Source organism: Cucumis sativus, chromosome 2 (genome assembly GCF_000004075.3).
Source record: "Cucumis sativus cultivar 9930 chromosome 2, Cucumber_9930_V3, whole genome shotgun sequence".
NCBI classification, from domain to species: Eukaryota; Viridiplantae; Streptophyta; class Magnoliopsida; order Cucurbitales; family Cucurbitaceae; genus Cucumis; species Cucumis sativus.
The window spans coordinates 11,114,643-11,138,758 of record NC_026656.2 but is presented as its reverse complement, the minus strand read 5'-3'; the positions used below and the strand labels follow the sequence as shown (position 1 = coordinate 11,138,758).

Genomic DNA, 24,116 nt, shown 5'->3' with positions numbered 1-24,116 from the left:
GAAATTAGGATTAGAATTTTAAATAACTTTTAGTATTCTTCAACCCTAAGATCTCGTTTGATTTAGTTTGTTCCACGCGCTTTTAAATTTTAAAACTCGATTACTATTATCCATATAACATTAAAACTCACATGTTGTGTGTCTATCAATGTTCTCCAAACTTGTGGGACTATTATACTTCAGGAGTGAATTAAACCTGATTAATTAATAAATTAATATTGATAGATCATTATTGTTAATTTTAATTAATTGTTAATATATTGCATTACTTTTATTTTGTCCATTTCATTAAATAATTATTTAGTTTTGGGTTCTATATACAAATTTGAAAATCAAATGCATTCTTTTAACTTTCAGACATTAATTATCATGCATATCAAAACACAATCATTATTTATCCAAACATTCAAATCTCTAACATGTAATGTCTAATATTTTAAATAAAAAACCATTAAGAAAACAGAAAACAATAAATTTTCTCCATGGGGATTCGATCCCCAACCCGGGAATGGGACAGGGATCGGGATGAGGATTCTCCACAGGGACCGGAAGTGTGCCCCACTCCGTCCCGACCCTATTGCCAACCCATTTGATCAAGTGTGCCCCACTCCGTCCCGACCCTATTGCCAACCCATTTGATCAACTTCACTGAGTAGCCATTAGCATGAACCACCGTTACCAACGATAGATTTTCAACAACCGTTTGTGGCGAATTTTTTAATAAAAATAATTTTTTTTAAAATATGCAAGAATAAATGAATAAAAATATATCTGTTATAACTAATTTGTTAAATAACTTTTTAATATAAAATATAATTTTAAAATCTTAAAATCCTTATTGGAACAGATTAAAAATCAATTCTAAATATTTGAAAATCGTTTTTAAAAGTTAGAAACCAAACAAATATTAATAAATTTTACAAAATCCATTTTAACTAAATTTTTTTTCAAAAATCACTCCTCCAAGTATTACTCCCAAGCACACCTCCTCTAACCATCTTTAAACACAATCATCAAAAGTGTTATTTTATTCATGGTGTCCAATACAAGCATGAGATGCGAACCTGAAAACAAAATTTAAACATGCAAACATCACACCCCACAAATAAACGAATAATTTGATCGCAACCATAAGAAACACAATTTACCTTTTTTTCATCGAGAAAATAAGAGAGGAGTTTTTTATTTAATGGGAGCAAGGATATAGTATAGAGATAATCAAATCATCACCATATTTAACCTAAACCAAAAAACTGGGGCTTCACTACACAAAATCAAAATTGAACTGTTTCTAACAACTTTGTCAGAAAAAGTACAATTCAAAAAGAAAAACTATCCATTAACATTAGTAGACCTAGACTTGATGACAGATTCAGGGACAAATGGGAAGCAACCACCTATACCTAAGTCCAATTGATCTCCAAATGCACATAAGGTTGAGGTGTCCTTAATGGCTCAGAAGAAGACAGGATATGGGCAGGCTTTACAGTTCACTGGGTCCATTTATTCCTGAGGTTTGATTAGTGAGAGAAGGGAAAGAGGGTATGGACTGCAGAATTAGTTTCCGACCAATTCTAGTCGAGGGCAGCGGCCTGAAATCGGCCTGTGGTAGTGGTAGAGTAATCCTCTTACTGTTGGGAGAAACACTCTTAACACCTGTGATAGAAGGGCAACCATTACAAAGTGTTTCTGGCGTCACATCCTCACAGGGTGTTTTCTCAAACTTGGGCTCTGTTTGAGTGATGCCATGCTTCTCGAGTTTGAATCGAACACTCAATCTAGAGGATGACTCGTCGTTGAGGAAAGATGGAAGTCTCCTCTTCAGTTGGAATGGAAATGGAATCAATGATCTGAAACAGCAACGTGTTTATTATGTTAAGAATCTTACCGACTTTAACCGTAGTCATATTAATAAATAAATCAATGGCTTACCTGTTTGGTCCTAGTGGTGTCGAGGGAGCAGCATTGCTTGGGTTCTGCCGATCTTCATCGCTATGTACATCTATGGTTTTTTGGCAATGTTCTCTGCCTTCTTCCTCTTGTTCGATTTCAGTTCCTAATAGAGCTGATTCTGCAATCAAATGAGGTAGGCATATGTAAAGAATCAAGAACGCCAAATAATGATGTTCTTCAATGAGAAAAAGTATTGACGGCTGAGTACCGTCTTGATGAGGAAATACGTGGCCATACTAAGTTAATCAAAAGAAGGGTTAAATTAACAGGTGATCTAAAATACATGTTTCAACAAATCATATAAATATTTGCTTTTACACTTCTTTCGAAACTCTTCTTGAATCGCTTTTAAAAACAAACACAACAGTATGAGTACTTCAAGCACCTGGATAAAAAAGTAGCCAACAATTGGAAGCAGTTTAGAGTGTTGTTCTCTTCTCACAAACTAAGCAATTTAAGGTGCTGTCATTTGTTCCCAGAAGCATTTCATGCTACTCCCACATGTCATGCTTATGATGGGTAGGTATTTTGGCTAAAAAAAAGATTCAGCAAGGTATAATGAAACGCCGTATCTATCCCATGAGAGAATGGTTGAAAAAGATTCAGCAAGCAGAATTAGACAGTTCAATGGAATTAAGGATGGCTAGGTATAATCAAACTCACCGTCTTTCCTCCCAAATGCATTTTTACAACCTTCACATCTGCAGTTGATGGAGCATCCAACGCCACCCTTTTATAAGAAAAAAAGCACCAAGATCAGTTCAGACTTGATGTGCAAGTGCAACACAACACACCACAGAAAAACTTGAGAAAAGGGATTCACCTGATAACACTCGCAGTATTTTTTCAAGCAACCTGATTTCTTACAGTTGCATCCTCGTTTATGTCGAGCAGAAGCGGGAGTTTTGTTTGAATCATCCTGCAAGACAACTAATCAATATCAAACTGCAAGACACAGAGCAGGCAAATCATCTAACAAACTGGAAACATTCAAGGCACATAATATCTAACCCGAAGTTCGGAAATCAAATCACAGTTCATGATCACTTTAGGAGCAAATGCAAGGGGATTGCGAGATTCAATCTGTCTGCGAGTCTCAAGAACCATCGCTTCATGTATAGGTTTGTTGAAGCAGTCTTGACATGAACACGGTTCAATGCAGTACACGCCAGCAGCAAAGCATTCACAATATCTGAAGAAAATTAGTAGCTTAGATTAAAAATTTGATGTTATCAACACAAGATTAGTAAGACATGGTTCAATATAAACTCGAACAACTAGATCATACTCGCAAGACCTAAAACAAACAGAGATTCCCTAACTTCAATCGATAGTAACATAGAAGATAGACATTGCTACTTACAGCTTCAGGCACCTAGATTTCTTACAGTTACAACGTTTGCACGCCCCAACTCCAGCATTTTCCATTGATTGCCTACATACCCATTCACAAATCATTAGCTAAATAAAAATTCAAAATGAAATCAATCCGAATTACTGAGAAGGAACAACAATCATCAGATAGAATACATTAAACACGTACCAATTATTTTTAGGGTTGGTGTGACTGATTTCTTCTCCAGTCAGATTTGCAGATTCTTGAGGAGGGTTTTCACTTTCAGGAGTAGATGAAGCCAACAAGAGTTGATCTGAAGTGGAATTTGAAGCAAAAATGGGAGCAGATGAGCTGGGAAAACTGGGCTGGGTATCGGAACAAATATTGTCTGAATCGGAGTGCTTCAAAGTCGCTGCAAGAGCATTCAAGTGCAAACCGATACTAGGAAGAGTGCGTCGGAATGACGAAGAAGAAGAAGAAGAAGAAGCAGGGATTGAAGCGTCACCGGTCCTCGCCTCCACAGTCGCCGAAACGGGGTTTCCCGCCATTTCGAAATCTAAGCATCGCCTCCTCATGTTCCCGCTATGTAGGTTAGACAGAGGCTTCACAATCACAACAAAAACAAATTAAACTACTAAACTCCCCTCCTCTTTCTCTCTTCTCTTTCTTTCTCAACAGTGATAAATCATAAATGATTCTTCTTCTATTTTTCCTTTTGGAATTTGTTTTACAATTTGCTTAAAAAATTATTTATGCAAAATGTCATAGTTGTGTGAATTTATTGGATTAATCTATGGTTGTTCCTAGAGTTGCACAGAAGAAAGAAATAAAAAACAAACAAACAAAAGTAATAACTCAATTTTAATAGTATTAATTATTCACCTTATATATTTATCAAATAATTTTATTTTTACATTTTATGTTTACCAACAAATTCCATCTTCTCATCTTCATCTACTTCTTACAATTATAAAAAAAATGGATACCTCAGACAGACCTTTAATAATTCCAACATGTTAATTTATATTTACTCAACCAATTGGATCAAATTCCACTGAATGATTACCTTTCAATATTTGACAACAAAAAAATACATTTTGCCAACATGAGCTTAGTTCAACCGGCAAGTATATGTTCTTGGAAACTTTTATTACAATACTTTTCAAAAAAAAATTATCAAATTTAATTTCTGTGTAAATTTAAATATTTTATATATTTTATGAAATGTTTTATTTTTTACTATTTTACTATTTGAAATGTAACGTGGGTATTGATTATTTAGTTTGTTATGAGATCCTTTTTAAAGTTTAAGAAATGATGAGGTAAGTTGGTTGAAAGTTTTAATCCATAGACAATAAAAGATAATTTGTAGACCTGAAGATAAAAAAAAAAAAGTATGTTATGTTAAATTACAAAATAACATATCTCTAAATTTTAAAAATTAATCTAATGTATAATTAAATTTTTAATTTTGTGATCTATTTAATATTATTACTCCACAGATCAAAGGGCATCGCTAACTATATATATAAAAGAAAAAATTGAGTGAAAATTTTAATGAGCTACTATACATTTATAAAGTCGGAGATACATATTATACAAATTTTCAATAAGCTTTTTGTGGATCAAATGGGACAAACTTCAAATTTGAGTAAAAAACAAATGATGAAACTAAGTAATTAAAAAAACAAAAACAAAATCAAAATCAAAACTTAGTTGTCATAACACCCTTATTTATTTGTTTATTTTGAAGAAACATTATGTTAAAGCAAATCACCATAATATCCAATCTTTACCATTTAGTCAATACAATCCATTATGTAACGCATGAAAAATGTTACCTGTTAAATCACCTTTAATTACCATCAAAATAACACCTCCAAATTCCAAGAAGAAGAAAAACTTATTTTTACGTTTAAATTCCTTTTTCTTTCTTTTTTTTCTTTTTTTATTTTGAATAACCATAAAAGTAGTGAATATAAATTCATTAAAGGGGAAAAAAACATAGAGAAAAAGTCCATAGAAAAACCAAAAAGTGTGTTTGAATTGAATCAAAAAACAATGTCAAATGATTTCTGAAACTCAACAGCATGCAAATCAGTGGGACATAACACACAAAACAATTCAAAATTTTCATACACAAAATAAATAATTAATGATTAATAACTTTTTACCTTGTTCTCCTCTATTGTAGCCAAAGCGCCGTCGTTTTGGAACAAAGCCTCATCTTCTTCCTCCATAGCTTCAGTGCTAATCGGACAATGAAATATCACAACCTCGCCGGCATCGGAATCAACCGTTTCCGGTGGCGGAATTACCGGAGTTGAAGCCGTCGGAATTTCGGGCACGAAAATCTCCAGTAACTGATCCATTATGATAACCGCTCCTCCTTCATTTTTAGAAACTGGTGGAGGCGGGGATCTCGATGGGTTCGAAAAATTCGGCCTGTAAAAGAACAAAATTAATTAATAATACCAAATAAAGCGATGAGGATAATTTGATTAATTAAAAGTGGGAATTAAATGGAAGTGTTTTTGTCGTACCTTTTCGGGGACTTGAGAGGACTGAAATGGTGTTGTGGTGGGGAAGTGAAAACTGGAAGGGAAGGGAAAGAAATGGAGTTGAATGTTTGAGTAATGTGAATGGATTTAACTGGCTTTATGGGGGATAGACTGTTTATGAAGTTGAAAACTGGTGAATCCTGCATTCAAATCAACACATTTTAGTCAAATTTAAACAGATCGATGAAAATAAGAAATAGAGGAAACCCATATTTCAAATTACACAAACAAACACATAAATTGAGAAAGTTCAAAAGAGGGAGGAGAACATGGAGGTCGAGAATATCCACATCTCAAATTATGAAAAGAAATCCAATTAGAGAATCATCAAAAGAAGGGGGGAATGGGGATGAAATTGAGGAAAAGAAGAAACCCCCACATTTGAAATTATACAAGAAAGAGCCATAAAAAAAAAAAAAAAAAAGAGAAGGCAATAGTTGAGAAACAAACTCAAAAGAAACAGAGAATGGAATAACCCAAAATTACAAATTAAGAAGAATGGAGTTCATAGAAGAAGAAGAAGAAGAGGGGGGGGGGGGGGGGAGTGAGAAATAGACCTCGAACTTGGAGAGATTGGGAGGAAGTTTGGTAGGTTTCTTCTTGGGAGTGGAATCCTCCATTGTTGAATTGAAATGAGAAAAGCAGAGGTTACGTCATAGTAATGTGAATATGTGTGGAGAAGAAAGAGGTTGAAGAAGATGGGGAAATTGAAGTGTGAGAGAGAAATAGAGCGGGAAAAGTAAGAGAAAGATGGTAAGGTAGAGATTTGAAGGAGTGGACTGTAAGTAAGTAAGTAAGTAAAGCCCAAATGGCAAAATGAAAAACTCTTCTTCTCTCTCACTTTACATAAAGCAAACGCCTTCTCCATTCTTTTTAGTTTTTCCGGAACCAACCTTTTTCTTTTACTTCAAAAAAAAACAATAATACCAATAATTTCCTATAATTCTACGTTATTATATTTATTTCTTTAACACAAACGTACTAAATGAACCCACAAAACCATGTAATGTATCCAATTAATCACGTAAACATACTTAAATGTATAATCCGGGTTTGAGTTTATAAAAGGATTTGATGATTAACATGGAGTATGTAAGAATTAAGGAGTATAGTTTTTTTATAATTTTTATGTATTTTTGTAATATTTTGATGAGAGTGAGTTATGAGTTTGAGTGTCAAAATTCATTCCAAATATTTGAAAAAAATGATTGGTGCTTCCCTCAAACATATCCATATCTTATACGTATTTGATTATCCCCTAAAAGTTAAAAGATAATGCTAATAGGGTTTGGCAATTGGGTCATGGCGGGACTGGGGACACTCCTCTTCCTAGTAGCGAATCCTCATCCCAATCTCTGTCTCATTCTTGTTCGGAATAGGATGAGTTACAGGAGTTGATAACATGATCATGTCTTTATGGAGAAATTTTTTTTACCATGTATTGAAATTTAAATTAATAACAATTATTTCAATAATTTTTATTTAAAGTTTAATAAAAAAAAGTGAAATTACTTATTACAATAAATTAAAATTATTTATATTTAAGCCTCTCTATATATATAAGTAGGAAGGGATACCCTCTCCGGCGGTTTGAGAAAACCGATATGTTCAGTAGTTTGACTCGTCTTTGATCAAAGTGTAGATTTTCGTGCGATTGGATAAATTTTTTTGTCCCTGAATGATAACAATAATCTTAACTATATGTAATAAAAACAATCTAGTCATTCAATATCATTATCATTGGTTTTTATTAGAGGATTGCATTAGTTAAATTTTATTATGATTAGGTTAATTTGGTTAAGGTAACTTAAATTTAAGATTTTAGGGATGATGTAACCATTAAAATAGGTTATGAAAATAAGATTTTAACCAAAATATTAAACTTTCTTTTTCTTGGAAGAAAAAAGGGAGTAATAATAGTATCAAAGATCTCATTTTGAAGGCTAAGTAAAACAAAGTGAGTTAAGTTGACTAGTTCTAAAATAAACCCTAAACCCACTTTGCAAAATTAAAATTAATTATAATAAAATAAAACCTCCCACATGGACAAAGACTTTTGGGGCCAAAAAATTTGGTAATTGGGGAAAGTAATTTTGGGGTTTAGTTGTCAGTTATGATTATGATTGTGAAACTTGTACTTGTAACTGATATTTTAATTATTACCACAATTCCAATTAATGGATTTGTTATTTTTAAATGATTAGACGCAATTCATGCTTTAATTTAACTCCCAAACACCTTCATCGTCCTTGCCAATCAATTCATTCATAATGTTTACGTTTCCAAATCTTCACGAATTAAACATATTATTTATGACATAAAACCATATAATATAATATATATTTGTCTATACAAAAAATGACTTTGAATATAATCTAAATAATTTAGTAAGAATGATAAGTGAACCTGGGCACAAATGAGAGTTACGCAAGTTATTTCACCCCACCCAATCAACATCTCTACAATTAAATAATTCAATAGATCTAACCCTTTCACTCTCTAATTGTTCAACTCAACCAATGCAAAGTAGATATAGTTCAATTGGGCATACAATATTTACTTATTGATTTCAATATGTTCAAGGTTGGAATCTTTATCCTCACGTCGTGCTCAACTTCGTTCAAATATTGAATAATTTTCTTGTTTATGGATTGTAAATTGAACAATTATTTAACGGTATATGTGTCATTTTCTTTCGTCGTTTATTCTAGGGTAATAATTTAACACATAGCTCAAATGATTAAAAATTATACCGTTTATTGTTAATAGGTTTAAATTTGTCACCCTTCATATGAAAAAAAAAACAAACGTAAGGTTACGTTAACCTTGTTCAAACCATAATAGATAGATATAGTTTTTTAAAAAAAGTGGATCCCATTTTGGTTACTTTTGGTGTTATCTAGTTGTATTAAACAATTGTATGCTAACACACGAGATTCAAATTCAAAATTGCAATGAAATAACGCAACTGAAATGTTGAGTAGGTTGAGAGTGTTAGTTTTATATGGCTTGACCCTCAAAGATAACAGTAATAGTAAAATTGACAAAATCTATAAGTTTAAGTAAACAAGATTAAAAAAAAAAACAGTATAATTAGGTTTGTAATTGGAATGAATGTACAAGTAAAAATCCATTAGGATTAACTGGAATGGAAGAGTAGTGGGGTAAAGTGATAAAAAGGAAGTAAAAATAGGTAAAAGGAGGAAAGGAAGAAAAAGATAGTTGAAGAGGAATTGGGAAAGGGAAGGAGAACTGCTTTGTTCCCTTTATTAGAAAGAAAAGTAGAAATTTGAAATGATATTAGAATAAGCAGTTAAAAAAAAAAAAAGAAAGGAAAGTAAGAGGGGTTTTGGCGGGCGTGAGATTTGAATAAAGGAAAGGTGAGAGGAGGGGACGTGTAGGGTATGTATCCCTTATTAATTAAGAATGAATTAAGGGTAAGGGGCCTTCAACTCAAAGGCCACGCATCACGTGACCCACCAACATTTATTTATTTATTTCCAACTCTCTACTCTCTACATTCCCTGAAGACTAAATCATGATGTCCACCACTCCCTTCCCTATTTACTCTCTCACGTGTTTGTTCCTATCCCCATCTCTCCGTCTATGTCTTTCCAATTCAACGTTACATATTATATTTTTAATAAATTTATATTATCACTTCTTCGATTTCTACATTTTTTCTTATTTAATATAACTATCTTTTTTTATTTTACAATTTTAAAATAAATTAATTAAATTTATATATATTTAAAATTATTCTTATTTTTGTTTTAGTTTTTAAAACTTCTTCTTCAATCTTATCTTCTAATTTATGAGAGAGGTAAGTTTTATAATTTATGTTTTTTCTCTTTTTAAGTTTATTATTTAATTTTTATGAATTTGGGTGTCATATTTTCAAATCATTATTATTTTTTTTTGTATTAGTTAATTTGTTTTATGTCTATTTTATTAATTCTTGAAATCATTTATGGATCTTAAGTAAATTTGTTGGGTTGTTTAAGTTATGATATTGTTTATATATGTCAGTATCTTCTTGATTTATTTTCGTTAAATGAAATCTCGTAGACGACAATTGTGATGTACGAAAGTCAATAAATTTATTGATTTTTAGAATCACTCACTTAAAATGTATTTTGGTTGAACTAGAAAGCCTCAGTTAATAAATTTTCTAGACCTGTCATTGGTTGTGAGACCTGGTGAGCGAAGGAATTGAAGAGAAAATGGAATGAAATTTGGAGGAAGAAGTATAATGGTAAAGAGAGGTAAGATTTTTCCTTTTTGGTGAATTCTTCTGCAAAGTGAAAAGAAATCATCAAACAACCAAAAAAAACCTTTGAAACAATTTCCAATCAGATATTTATGAACAATTACATGCAACTCTTTCCATGTGTTCAATTCACCGTAGATCAACACATCAGGAAACACTCATCTTAGTGAGGTTGGTGTTATTACCACGAGCATTTATCTAACCCACTAAGAGTTGTTTAGATTATTCAACTTTTCTCACTAATTTAAGTCAACGGGTATTTTGGTAATTTCTTCATTTTAGTCAAAATCAAACTTTGACTTTGCAAACAAAAAGTCAACATTTTGACTTATTACATTTTTTTTATCCTTGCTTAATTTCAACCTCCCGAGCATGAATCCTCATTCATTTTTTTTTAATTTAAATCATGTTTAAATATAAAGTTGGTCAAAATTTAACTTTTCAAATTCAAAAGTGAACGTTTTAACTTTTTAAACTTTGGTCATTTCCAACGAGCTTTCGAGCATGAATCCATATTCATATTCTTGATATCTAAATCGCATTTAAACATAAAGGTTTATCTCGAAACTGACAATCGACCTCTATATCACATATATTTGTATGTTTTCTCTTCTTTCTTAATTAGAACTATTCGAAGTAATCTAACATACTGCTCTAAGTTTATTTCATATGAGCTAGCATAGGAACCTAATGGACCTATAGATCATAGGCTCCAACGATCTGAGATTAACTGACTAAACTCCTTTAGATCGAGTCAATCAAAATTTGTTAACTAATGAGTCATTTCACTAAAGTCCTGTAATTGCACATGTCTCAGTATATATATATTTGTGTTAAACTTATATAACCACGATTAGTAAGTTAATCCTTCACAGGTTGTTTGTAATCTCAACTGAGTCAAAATATTGTTTACCTCCAAGATTACATATTGTTCCTTAAGTCCCACTAATCCACTATTGAACAATTGGTTTACAGTCCAACCTATAAATCGAAACCCTTTTGGACCAATGAGAGGATGAGATACCTTATTCAATACGTGGATTCAGTTCTTAAGAGAACGATCTATCTACTAACCCTATGATGGGCAACAACGAATTTCATCTTGTACCCTATGTCCTAGTTATCCATTCAATCTTACCCCTAAAATGAAAGGTTTATTGAGCCAAAGTTGTTGAACTACTTTCACCTATGTAGATTTAAGGATTTCATGTGACAAAAAGTTCATAGTTATCTTAAGATTAAGATTAAGTTACGTAGGCCGTCAATAATCTAAATAGTTAGTTGTATACAGTAAACGATATCATAACATAAAAGTAAATATTTAATGGTTTTAGGATTATGTAAACTCTTTACACATGATGCCCCCACTTTCATGTCTCCACATGAACGATCCAAGATCATGTCATTTATACTAATTGCAAAGCAGGTTGCATCCATAGTGTCCTTAAAATAAGATGTTCATATACTATAGATTGTTTAGACTATAGGCTCGAACTTGATCCATGCTTATGTCTGTACATAGAGTTCAAGTTTACTTAAAATAGTCTTGGGACCTTAAGTTTATTGGATTCAAGATTATAGTATTCAATTTCACCAATAGTTCCTCAATAACAACTTTATTGAATATAATATGATTTTAAACTACAAATTACGAGTTTTATGACATAAATTCCAACTGAATGAAATAAAGTGTGACTATGACTCCATTTGGTATTACAGTAACTTTTAAAAAGAGAACAATGATTAAGTGCATCATGTAATATACCTTATCCACATGCTCCCCATCTCAACACGATACGAAACAAGATTAAATTATTTTTTAAATAATTTTTTTTTTTTTTTTTTTGGTAGAGGGATGGAGAAGCACCTAGATGGATACATCCCAAATGCACCTAAGTTATTTTTTTAAAATAATTAATGACAAATGTGCTTTTACAATAATTGTAGAAGTAAAATAGTGCTACGTAAATTTTAGCTTAAACTTGAAAAAGGTAGGTTATAATATTTTGGTAAATAAATATAATAAAACATCTTACTTTATATATAATAACTAAAATAGACTTCTTATCAACTTTTTCTTTTAAACTTTATTTTTGTAATATAAAATTTAAAATCAATGTTTAGTGTGATAAAATTTGTTTGTGATAGATTAATCTTAAATATTAAGAAAAATAGTTTATTTTAAAAAAATCATATTGTATACTTCTTTAAAAAAAGAAAATGTATTTAACTTGTGAAAAATAGAAATTGGATTTAATTAGGTGAAAAATAGACAAACAAATAAAATAAATCTTATTGAAGTACAGAATTGAAAAGTAAATATTAACTAAAAATTCGAATTGATTTTAAGATAAACTAAAAGTGGGATTGTTTTACTTTTTGGTTCAATTATTCTTTTGCTCTTTCAACATGTAGTACCAAAGGGTATTGGAGCTACTGTTTTTGCTCTCTAATGAACCCACCAGATTGGTCCATTGGGCTGTGAGCTGTAGTAGTAATCAAGCCCAACCTCAATTTTATGGCCCACATTGGACCTATACCTATTATAAATTCATCTTTTTCTTTTCTAATCTTTTATTGAGTTAAAAACGTTAATTACAAGAGACAATTACATAAATAGCAAATTAAATATTTATACAAATGGAAAAAATTAAAAAATGAATAGTATAAATCGACAAAAAATAGTCCCATAATTCAAGATTCTATAATAAAACACTCTATCTATCGAGCCTCATATCAACCCTAATTGATAGATTAGGTTTCCAATACAAAACTCTAGATTCTCTCTTCCTCTTCCCAAGAGGAAACCCTCTATTCTTTCTTGTTCTTCTTCACCTTCAATCTGTTCTAAAAAGAAGAAGAAAAAAAACATTGTGCATGAAGTTGTCCGCTCAAAATTAGTGAAGATGTGAAACTCTCTACTACTTGTTCATTAGAAATCCTCACAGTGGAGGAAAAATCCTCCGACCGAAATTCAGAAATCATTCGGTCAAAATTCATGAAGAGAAGATTATGAAAGACATTAACAAAACCTTGAAAATGAATGATAAAATCCCTAGAAACAGTGACAATGTTGAAGTATCTTTGGTGTCCCCCTCCAATTTTTTTGTTAAGAGTAATATGCAACCCAAATGGTGACCTAAATATGAACTTATTAGACATTTTCGAAAAATTCAGCCTTCTTAGTTAGAATATAAAATTAAAAGTTTAAATATATATTAAAATAGCTTTCAAAATTCATAGATGCTGTAGAGATAAATTTGGAAGAATTAATTGTTTTTTAGAAAATTGACCGTGAAAAAAAAAACATAATTATAAATATAACAAATAAATTTAAAATATTAACCTATATTACAATATTTTAAAAAAATTGTAAAATATGACACAGTCTATCATTTTTATTATAGAGTAACAATGATGGGAGAAAAAAAGGGGAGTTGAATGATTTATTGAGAACTAAATAATATGGAAGAAACATAAAGTAATTGACAGAATTGCAAAATTAAATGTAAAAAATCTGCATCTAAACACAATTAGAGGCAAGTTAGGCAAAGTAATATATATATATATATATATATATAGAAAATATACATTATTGCATTTGTATTATGGTTTAATTAGTTACACAAATTTAAATACTCTCTCTAAAATCTAAAACATCTACAATTAGCATTTTTGTAATTTTGTATTTAGTGTTGTGAAATTGAATATAATAATTTGCATGCTCTTTCTTTTTGCCCACCAAAAAACATTCTATAATTTAACTAAATTCATTGTTAGGTACATCCAAATCAAAATTTTGGTTTTAGGTTAGCACTATTTTCAATTTACTTTCATTGTTAGAAATAAGTTAAATGATGTCCCACTTAGTACATTAATTATTTTTAGTTTCACAAAAGATATAATAATTAATATCTTATACAATTTAACTTTATAATTATTCCACAAAGTTTTGTACGAGTCAATTAATTCCAACATCATTTCATAGTTCAATAGTAGATTAATATATGGTGCCAGAAAACTGAAAAGTGATTTTGCCATAAAATTATTAACACGACGAATTCATGCAACAAGATGAAGATGATAAAAGGATAATTTATAGTGGTTTGTTAGTGGAACTACATAATGCATAAACAGGGAATAGGTTCCTATTTATGTCTTCCATTTTATAATTGACCTTTAACAAAACAAATGTTATTTAAGCTTTTTTCTTTTTATTTATCCTATATTTTCTCTAATAAAAAGATCATATCCCAAGAATAATATTTTTTTGTATAATAGATATTAAAGTCAGATGAGAAAAATGGTTAGGTTAAAGTGTGTGTGTATGGTTAGGTTGAAGCGTGCATGTATATACACGAGAAAAATGGTTAGATTAAAGCGTGCATGCACACACACAAGAGAATTGGTTAGGTTAAAGGAAAAGCAAATCATAAAGAAGAGTACAAAAATCGAGAGTGTGGAATTGAAAGGATTAGGAGGATGTCAACATCTATAGTTTTCAAATGTCTGATTCTTATTTTCCATGTATATGTTTACATTTAGGTGAAACATACACAATTCAATTTTACCCAAAAAAAGAAAAATTATTTGATCTTTAAACAAATTATTTTACTTAATCTTACCTGAATTCCAAGAATAATTGCTTCTCAAGTTATCTTCTTATAGAAACATGATCTTGTCCACAAAATTCAACAAAATTTTAAATAGAAAGCCAAAGAAAAATTTAATACCATTTAATTATTTTCAAACCTAGCAAAATAATTAAAAAAATACTTATAAGTACATCAAAAGTTTATTTATATCTATCCACAATCTATTAACGTAATAGACAAAAAAAAAAAAAACAACAATTTATCATAATTGATAGAATATATAACAATTTTGTTATTTAAAATATATATATATATATATATATTTGAGATACTTTTCATAAAAAGAAAAGAGATAGAAAAAAGAGGTATGGGGAAGGTGTAGAAGTGATATAAGTATGTGGAGGGTTGAAAGTTTTGTTGACGAAGTAATTGTTGTCTCCCACTTCCCCAAACTTCCTATCACCATCTTTATTCTTTGTCCATTTCCATTTTTTTCCCAATCCAAATATATATATATCACATTAATTATATCTTTCTTATATATATATATAGCCATCCAACTAATATCCAATAAAAGAGAGATGAAATTGGACGCAATTTTTTTTTAATCTTATTTGTTGTTTTTATTAATATTACAAATCTTTAAAAACAAATTATTAAAAATTTAAATATATCTAATTAGGATCATTTTAAATTTATGGATAATTTATTAAACAAAAGTTGATAAAATGATAGTTTGTTTACTTTTTCAAACAATAAAGAAAGATAGTGGAACTAAATTAGATAACCATCATCGTGAATAGTATACAATATAATGCAATCTCACACATTTTACATTCTAACAAAGCTGCTTATTTTAAATACAAAATGATACCAGAAAACTTCATCTTCCTCTCATACAAAAAATAAATATTACGAAAATTGGATGCATCTCTAAATTAAAATATCGTCACATGTTAATTTGATTTTTTCTAAAAAATTATTGTACTATTGTTTGATGCAACTAGAACATACATATTTTTAAAAGAAACGTTAAAAATAAAACGATGTGTATTCTTCTTAATACAAACTAATATTGATGTGAATGCATTTGCAAAGGAGAATTCCATTTTGGTAAGAAAGCCAAATATTATTGATCAGATTATGGATTCAATTTTATATAAAATGAAGGATGCATATAAATTGAAAACTTTCACCACTTGATCTCTTAATTGGAAAATTTTGCATCTTTTTCTTTCTCTTTTAAAATAATTTCATTCATTGCATCATGATATATTCTAAAAGATAGTGGAATTATGAAATTACTAATGAGAGTGTTAAAAAAAATGAAGATATGAATGTGAATATTTAACTCCCAATTAATGTAAAAATGAAATAATTAATCAATTTTAGTAAACTTTGTTTATTTATTATAAATTCTGAAAACATATTTTTACTTTTGGATTGGATTATCTTTGCATGAAATATTAACATTAGCTTAAAATAATTAAATTTATTATTATAAAAAATATATTAAAAAAAAAAAACAAACAAAGTTTGGGCAATTGAGAACACACTAACCAATATTTAATAAATTATTTTAAGATAACAACAATTTGGGTAGAAGTACTTTATGATTTTATTTTAAACATAGTTTAATAAAATAATAATAAAAGCAACGTTATCATGTTATATACAAATTCACACGCTTTTTATAAGAAAATGGAGTCTTATATTACAAGAAAATGACATTAGAACAAATAATTAGTTCATTTTAAATTATTAACCATCTACTATTTTCAGGTACCCTTTATACATACATACATACATACATACATATATATATATATATATATATAAAAGAATGTGGTAGATGAAAAGTTTGTATTTGTAGATTAAGTTGTTTAGCTAAGCCACGTGGCTACTCTATACTTGTCCACGAAATAAAATGAAAGTACACGTGTATATGTTTGTTTTAGTACAAGAGAGAGTCATTGCTTGCACTAGTTGGACTTACAAATTATAAAAATATTCTTAGTAGTTAAAATCAGCTTTGTTTTTCATGTTGTGAGAGGTTTGGCAGTTTCGACTTTAATTGAAGATTGTTAATACCAAAGTAATTCAGCTATCCTTTATACCAACTTTGAGCTTAATTATTTACTAATCACATCACTTGCTTCAAATTCTCATTTACCTTTCATTGTCGAATTTGACACCATCACGTCGTTCATCAATTCACACTCCAAGTCAGTAGCCTCACGAACAAAAGTTCCTCTTAAGTGCATTGGCTTTAGGACATGATTTCCACCATGGAAAAGAGGCTTTCGACCTAGAAAAATGTTTTCACGTTGAGGGATCCAAGTGAGTTTTCTTCATTTATTTTTCTTTGTAATTATTCCTAGTTCGTTTCTCTCATTGTAGCAATGGTTTTTGGTTTAATTTACTGAAACTGCTTATTCAATCGATCACCATGTGCTAAATTTCTCTAGGGGTTCAATATTGTGATACCCTAAGGACTTTATAACATACCTTAAGAACACGTTCTCTTTCATGGTTGCAATGCTGATAATGGTAAATTAGTCTGGCCACTTAGTCTACCACTATAGTGAAACTCCAGTGTTGATTAAAAGGTGGCCTAAACAAAGGTTGCAAAGAAATAAAAAACTAAAACGTCTAAAAATAAGAATCCCATGTCATCTTGGGGATAAGGGACACCCTAGGGTGAAAGAGATTAATCTTAATTCAATTTAAGAGTCAATTATACTCCCACAAGGACATTACACAAGATTTACTTACCATTCCTAAAGACCGTTGTTACAACAACTCATGTATGTTGGAATTTAGGTTATAAAACTCGTAGTTCGTAATTTAAAATCACGTTTTATTCAATAAAATTTTAATCGAAAAATTATGAGTGAAATTCAATACTATAATTTTGAATTCAATAAACAAATATCACGAAGCTATCTAGAGTAAACTTAAACTTTATATAGAGACATAAACATAGATCGTATTCGAGTATATAACCTAAACAATCTATAGTATATGGATAAAGTTGGACATCTTATTTTGGGACAGGATACATGCTACTTTGTAATTAGTATAAACGATGTGATCCTGAAATGCTACCGTAGAAACAAAAAAAGATCTAAGTAAAATACAATAAAATGTATAAATTGACATATAATTATAAAATAAAAGCACTTAAATAAATATAATTGTTAATTTAAATTAATACAACTTTCCCGAGTATTTGAGGCAAGATTATTTTTATTTTATTGTAAGTTATAGTAATATGTATTTAAAATGTAAAGTATTTTAATCGGGAAAGAAAGTAAAATTGTGAAATAAAAAAAGTTGAGAATTTGTGAATTTGAAACATTAGTATTACCGTAAGAAAATGGAGTTATAATAGTTTAGTATAGCTTTTCCGTTGTTATTGCCGCATACGCACTTTACAAAGTCCAAAGTCCAAAGTCCAAAGTCCAAAGTCCAAAGTCCAAACCCATGCCATCAGTTTTCCCTATTCCATATCTTTTTTTTGATAAAGGTACCATCTCATATTTTTTATATAACCTAAGTTTTGTTTTATTACTAACTTTAGGATATCATTTTGAAGCCTTTTCCTTATTGGTTGCGGCATTTATTTCTCAGAACTGATTGTAATTAAAGATTATCCCTATTGTCTCTCCATTTGGCTATGTATTTAAGTATTTTGGATAGTGGAGTTATTAGGAGGATTGTGTAGCAAAGAGTAGTAAAGAAGCGAAAGAGATAATATAGAGAATAATAAAGGGTAAATTAGTAATTGGCGTATAGATCTCTCGTATATAAAAACTAAAAAAGAACGGAGAGGGTGCATTTCAGTGCCATCTGTTGAGGACAATCCGAATCACAACATTTAACAAGAGAGCACCTGTTTCAGCCTAAATCATGGGGAAACAAATGCCCGAAACCGCCACCACCTTCCTTACCCATTTTTTGCAACACTCCGGCGGTTACGGGGTTCTAGACGGCGGCTTTGCCACTGAACTCGAGCGCCTCGGTGCCGATCTTAACGATCCTCTTTGGAGCGCCAAATGCCTCCTCACTTCCCCTCACCTTGTCCGACGGGTACCTTTCTTTTTTCTTTTTCAATCAAATCTTATCCATTTTATTCTTTACAGATTATTACAATCTCAATTTTACTCTTTATCTATTGTCTAATCTCTCAACTTTTTAAAACCTTTACTGTGTCGGGGATCTATTATGTGTAATAATATTCCAACATTTTGGACCATAAATATTTTCAAACTATATACCAAAATTTTTTATTCCATTCAAATGTATAGTTGTTTACCTTTGCCATTTACAGAAACTTTCTATTGTATTCAATAATATTGAAATGGTGTATTTTTTTGTTCTGAAAATTTTAACTTTTAATTTTCTTTATCTAATGATTTCAAATACATCCCTGACTTTTTCTGATATAAATTTAAATTTTAAGAATTTATTTTATACTTTGTAAAGTTTAAGGATGTAAATCTAGAATTAAAAAGCATATCAAAACGTTTTCTTTTTTAAAAAACTAAATTAGCTTTGTATTTTAATTTTTTTATTCTAAGTTCAAGAGCCTTTTTATTGTTCTGGAAAAATGGAACTTAAAACAGAAATGTTATTACCCAACGCATGACCTTTTAAAAAGAAAAAAAATTAAAATCTAAATTAAATCACGATTTAAATATTTAAAAGAGAAGTGTCATAGTTCGTTTTGGGCCGGAGAATGGACTGGTTGTGAGAGGCCCAATATCAGAATAGGGCTCAGGTTAGCTAGCAGTCTCTTTCTTCCAAATGTGTGCGCCGCCACCTCTTTGAAATTATTTATTTAGGCGAAAAATATGTTCTTTATCGGACCCTTTTCAAATATAGAAAAAATTTACCACTGAATTCAGATGTAAATATTTCGTTTCTAAATATTTTTTTTGACAATTTTCCTTATTTATTTATGTCCAATTTTGTTGGTTCATATACTTTTAAACTTTGTTTAATTTTTACTAAATTTGATATTTTACTACTCAACCGTTTGAAATTAATTAAATATTGCAATAATTTTTATGAAAAAGAAAAATACAATATGTAAAGGGGAATCTTCAAAAATAGTAAATTTAACAAAATATTTATAACATACCAAAATTTCAGATTTTATAACTAATAAATATTGATAGGCACGGATATATTTATATATATTTTGCTATAGTTAGTAAATGTTTAAGTTTATTTTACTATATTTGAAAAAATATTTTTACAATTTACGGTGAAGATACCAATAAAAAATAAAATATAATTAAATAACTACCATAATTTAGTTGTAGAGACTAAATTTAAGATTTCCTTTTTCAATTTATCAACGTTTGTAAATTTCAAAGTAGTACACGTACATCTTAATTAAAATTTAAAACTTTGAAATTGTTCCAATAAGACTCTTTAATTAAAATGATGAATTAAAATTAACATAACATTTAAAACGTAGTTACCATATGTGAATTCATGAAATGATATTATGAATGATAATATTTTGAGTTGAATTGGATAGTTACTTTACAACTATCTTAATCTTCTACATTTTTTTAACACTCTGTGAACACTCATAAAAGAGTGGGGTATTTGATTAAACTTGAAGGGCTTGTTTGACAACTTGAATAATTTAATAGAGTCAGGTCAGGTGGGCTTGATTGGCTCACCAATAGTTACTACTATAGTTCAAAATGCAACAAGACTTTTCAGTTAGAGTCTAGTGTAAGAAAAATCAATCGTTCAGTTGATATGTTTATTTATTTTGAGAAACTTCATTTTCTTTATTTTGAAAGAATATAGTATAGAAATATTTCTTCATCATCAGCTAATCTGTTCAACTTATGGCAGGTTCATTTAGATTATCTTGATGCTGGGGCCAATATCATTTCCACAGCATCTTATCAGGTTATTTTTCACTGTTCTATTAAAACTATTTGCTAGTTTCTTGTAAATTATTCAAATTGTTACTACAACTGTACTTGAATATTAGTTTTGTTCATAAGATTCAATCTTTGTTGCTCTAGATCCAAAATGTCAAGTTGCTAGATTTAATCATTTGATATCCCATATTCAAGCAGTTGTAAGAAATCAATGATTTGATTTCATTGTACATTATATGCAGGCAACAATTCAGGGTTTTGAGGCTAAAGGATTTTCTAGAGATGAGAGTGAAAATTTGCTAAGAAAAAGTGTTCAAATTGCAATTGAAGCACGTGATATCTACCTTGAACGATGTACGAAAGATTCTTGGGATTTCACTGAAACTGGAGCGGGATCGAGGAGGCCAATTCTGATAGCCGCCTCGATTGGCAGCTACGGGGCTTATTTGGCTGATGGGTCTGAGTATAGGTGACCAAACTCTTCACACTTGGAAAGTCACTTCAAACAGATTCTTAAGTTTGAGTTTTATTGTCTGACAAATTTTCTTAGGAGAAAATGGGTTTAGCCTAAACCCCTTGTTCCCTTTTTCTGTTTTGTACAAGTATATATATCTCTAACTGTTGTACTGTTGTGTTGTATCGTGCTGTTTTACAGCGGAGAGTATGGTGATTCAGTTACTCTAGAAACACTGAAAGATTTCCACAGAAGAAGAGTGCAAATTCTGGCTAATGCAGGTGCTGACTTAATCGCATTTGAGACAATTCCAAACAAGTTGGAAGCTCAAGTAAGAAAATGTTGTCGAAAACTAGATGCCATTGTTGGTGTTCAGGGTTCCAAGTTTAACTTCTTGGTGCTGCTTATGTGGAACTTTCAGGCATATGCTGAGCTTCTTGATGAAGAGGGAATCGAAATTCCTGCTTGGTTTTCTTTCAACTCCAAGGATGGAATCAATGTGGTTAGTGGAGATTCTATATCTGACTGTGCCTCCATTGCAGATGCTTCAAAGCAAGTTGTTGCTGTTGGAATCAACTGTACTCCTCCCAGATATATTCATGGACTAATCTTGTCGATTCGGGAGGTAAATTCTGCTAATATACTTTTACGGCAGCATTCTCATCATCTTATCTGTCTCAATGAAGTTCGAATAAAACTTTGGCCACAAATTTCATCAAAATAAATTTGAGGATTCGGAGATGTATTCATGCTCTTAAAAATAGGAAAATTCTAAGTCGTAGCCACTTTTCTTCACTGCAAAAGGCTTCTGCTAAATGTCCTGTGATAAAATTAGTGGATATAAACACGAATTACATGGAAAGAAACCTTCAGATTTGTTCAGAATCTAAGTAAAATCTGGTTCATCTAATTGGCAGGTCACTGACAAACCAATTGTAGTTTATCCAAACAGTGGAGAATCTTATGATGGTGTGACCAAACGGTGGTTGGTGAGTTTTCTACTGCTTTTCTGAGTGACTTATGTAAACTTCACTATTTTGTTTCTTTGTACCGATAAACACTCTCTTTTAGTTCTGTTTGTCCTTTGAAAAATTCAGTCAGTTGTGTTAATTTCTGCAGAAATCTGATGGGATGATAGGGGAAGACTTTGTATCATATGTAAGAAAGTGGAAGGAAGCTGGAGCCTCTCTGTTTGGTGGGTGTTGCAGAACCACTCCAAACACAATCAGAGGCATAGCAAAAGCGCTTTCTTCTAAAACTTTTTGAGCTCTTTCCCCTCTATTTACAAGCTTTGGTATGTACCTACTATATGTATATCAGCCTTTTTTCAAATACTGCTGTTAGATAATTATGTGATGATATCCTTCGAAACGGTATAGTGGTCGAGCGTTTGTAAATATTAAAGACAGAACTGTTAATAACAAAAACTCTTTCTGTTACACATCTCCTAAAATGGTTAAAATACTTGATTTGACATGACATTTATTCTAAACAATCAAGATTTTCGAGTCCTAATTAAGTATGTCTCTTTTTTCTTTCACAGATGCCCATGTCTTTGATAAATGCTGAAGTTTTCACAAGCTTTTTCAAGATCATGCAATAATTTTGAGACTGATGGTGATTGATGGTTTACATATAGATAACCAACAAATGGAGGTCGTAAAACTAGAGAGGAAAAAGAGGAGCCTATAATGCTTGAAGACAAAAGCAAGCAGTAGAATTCTTAGTGTAGTGTGGGGATGAAGATATGCCAATGTTGTGTAGCTCCCACTTTTAAGTGCCTAATTACATCCTTAGGGTTTGGCTTTAGATTCTCTAAAAAGGGATATTAGAGCTAATGTTTTGGGTTTCATAACAAATATCATTTGATACCCAAGTCTGTTTGTCTTATTGGTAGATCCAAGAGGTTTCCATCAAAGTTCGAATCTTTTGTTTTATCATGTACTGCATCAAACACGTACCCAAAAAAATAAATTTTGATTGCATGAAGTAACCAGATTTCTCTAAGAAATATGAATGTGCTCCTAAACAATGCAATGTTATTCTCTTACGGGTGTACTCAACGATCATTCATGGGTGTCCCTGTTTGGAATGAAAATTATAAGAATGAAAGGTCTATGTACTTAATATGTGCATAAAATTTGGATGTAAATGAAGAAGTTTTAGGAATATGACGACTGTTTGAGTCAAAACTCTTAAATTTGAAGGTATGGTCATTTTGTTTGTCGATAATGGGTCAAGATTAATTGGGATGTATTTTGATATGGATTTGATGATTCAAGATGTGACAATGTCATTATTGCTTACAAGCAGAAGAAAAGTATCAGTAGACTTTTCACTTGTAACGTTCACGGACTTTCCTGAGAGTACGATAGGCATCACTTTGATTCATGCAAATGAGCAAATGAGCAAATGAGCAAATGAGATGTAGCTGTAACCAATTATTTACATCTAACCACTGTGTAATAGATATATCTAACACTTCTTTAGATATTGAACGACTAGGACAAAAGCATGATTACAATTCAGATTTTCATGGAAATGTGACATTATATAACAGTCAACTGAGAATTCAATTTTGAAGGCAAAAAAGAAGAAATAGTGAGGTCAATTCTTCTTTAGTTGTCAATATATGGCCCAACGCCTCTTTACTTGATGGGATTATTCACTCAACATGGTTTTCTTTTAACTGCTGTTCAACCTTCACTTTTTTTTCTCTTTGTTCTGCATTCAAATAACTCTTTCAATACTGTCAAACAAGTTATGAAAGAAAAAAAGAAGGGACCGATTTCATTCCATTTTTTAAAAAAGAAAAAATCAGTCATTTTATGTTTGTTTATTAGACAACCTCCCTTGATATGCAAACAATGGAGATCCACTCATATACAATCGAAGGTGAGTGTCCAATGTTCAAAGTCAGAACCACTTTGAAAAGTTGAAAACTTTTGAATTCATATTCTATCTATGTATTTGGTTACTAGTAAAATCCTCTTTCTCCTTGTATTTGCTTCATATAGTTTCTTTGTGGAATTTGT

At 30.5% G+C, this 24,116-nt stretch overlaps 2 protein-coding genes across 3 annotated transcripts; one reads left to right on the top strand and one right to left on the bottom strand.

Moving 5' to 3' along the window:
• Positions 1–1,149: 1,149 nt before the first annotated feature.
• On the bottom strand, positions 1,150–6,666 carry LOC101211917 (CRC domain-containing protein TSO1). Its single transcript, XM_004145373.3, has 10 exons — positions 6,408–6,666; positions 5,833–5,990; positions 5,464–5,734; positions 3,497–3,891; positions 3,317–3,388; positions 2,965–3,145; positions 2,777–2,872; positions 2,617–2,683; positions 1,933–2,071; positions 1,150–1,850 (listed from the first exon to the last, which is right to left on the bottom strand). Exons 1-10 carry the CDS (start codon positions 6,468–6,470, stop codon positions 1,484–1,486), a joined length of 1,809 nt encoding a protein of 602 aa, XP_004145421.1. The 5' UTR covers positions 6,471–6,666; the 3' UTR covers positions 1,150–1,483.
• Positions 6,667–18,470: 11,804 nt separating this feature from the next.
• Positions 18,471–23,088, top strand: LOC101222725 (homocysteine S-methyltransferase 3). Of its 2 annotated transcripts, none has more exons than XM_031880564.1 (8): positions 18,471–18,807; positions 20,596–20,652; positions 20,870–21,096; positions 21,283–21,412; positions 21,503–21,706; positions 21,999–22,070; positions 22,201–22,375; positions 22,721–23,088. In XM_031880564.1, the coding sequence occupies exons 1-7, from the start codon at positions 18,628–18,630 to the stop codon at positions 22,345–22,347; spliced, it is 1,017 nt and encodes a 338-aa protein (XP_031736424.1). In that variant the 5' UTR covers positions 18,471–18,627; the 3' UTR covers positions 22,348–22,375; positions 22,721–23,088. The 2 variants fall into 2 exon arrangements, with proteins under 2 accessions (XP_031736424.1, XP_004145385.1); XM_004145337.3 differs by having other exon boundaries at positions 18,474–18,807; positions 22,625–23,088.
• Positions 23,089–24,116: the final 1,028 nt, after the last annotated feature.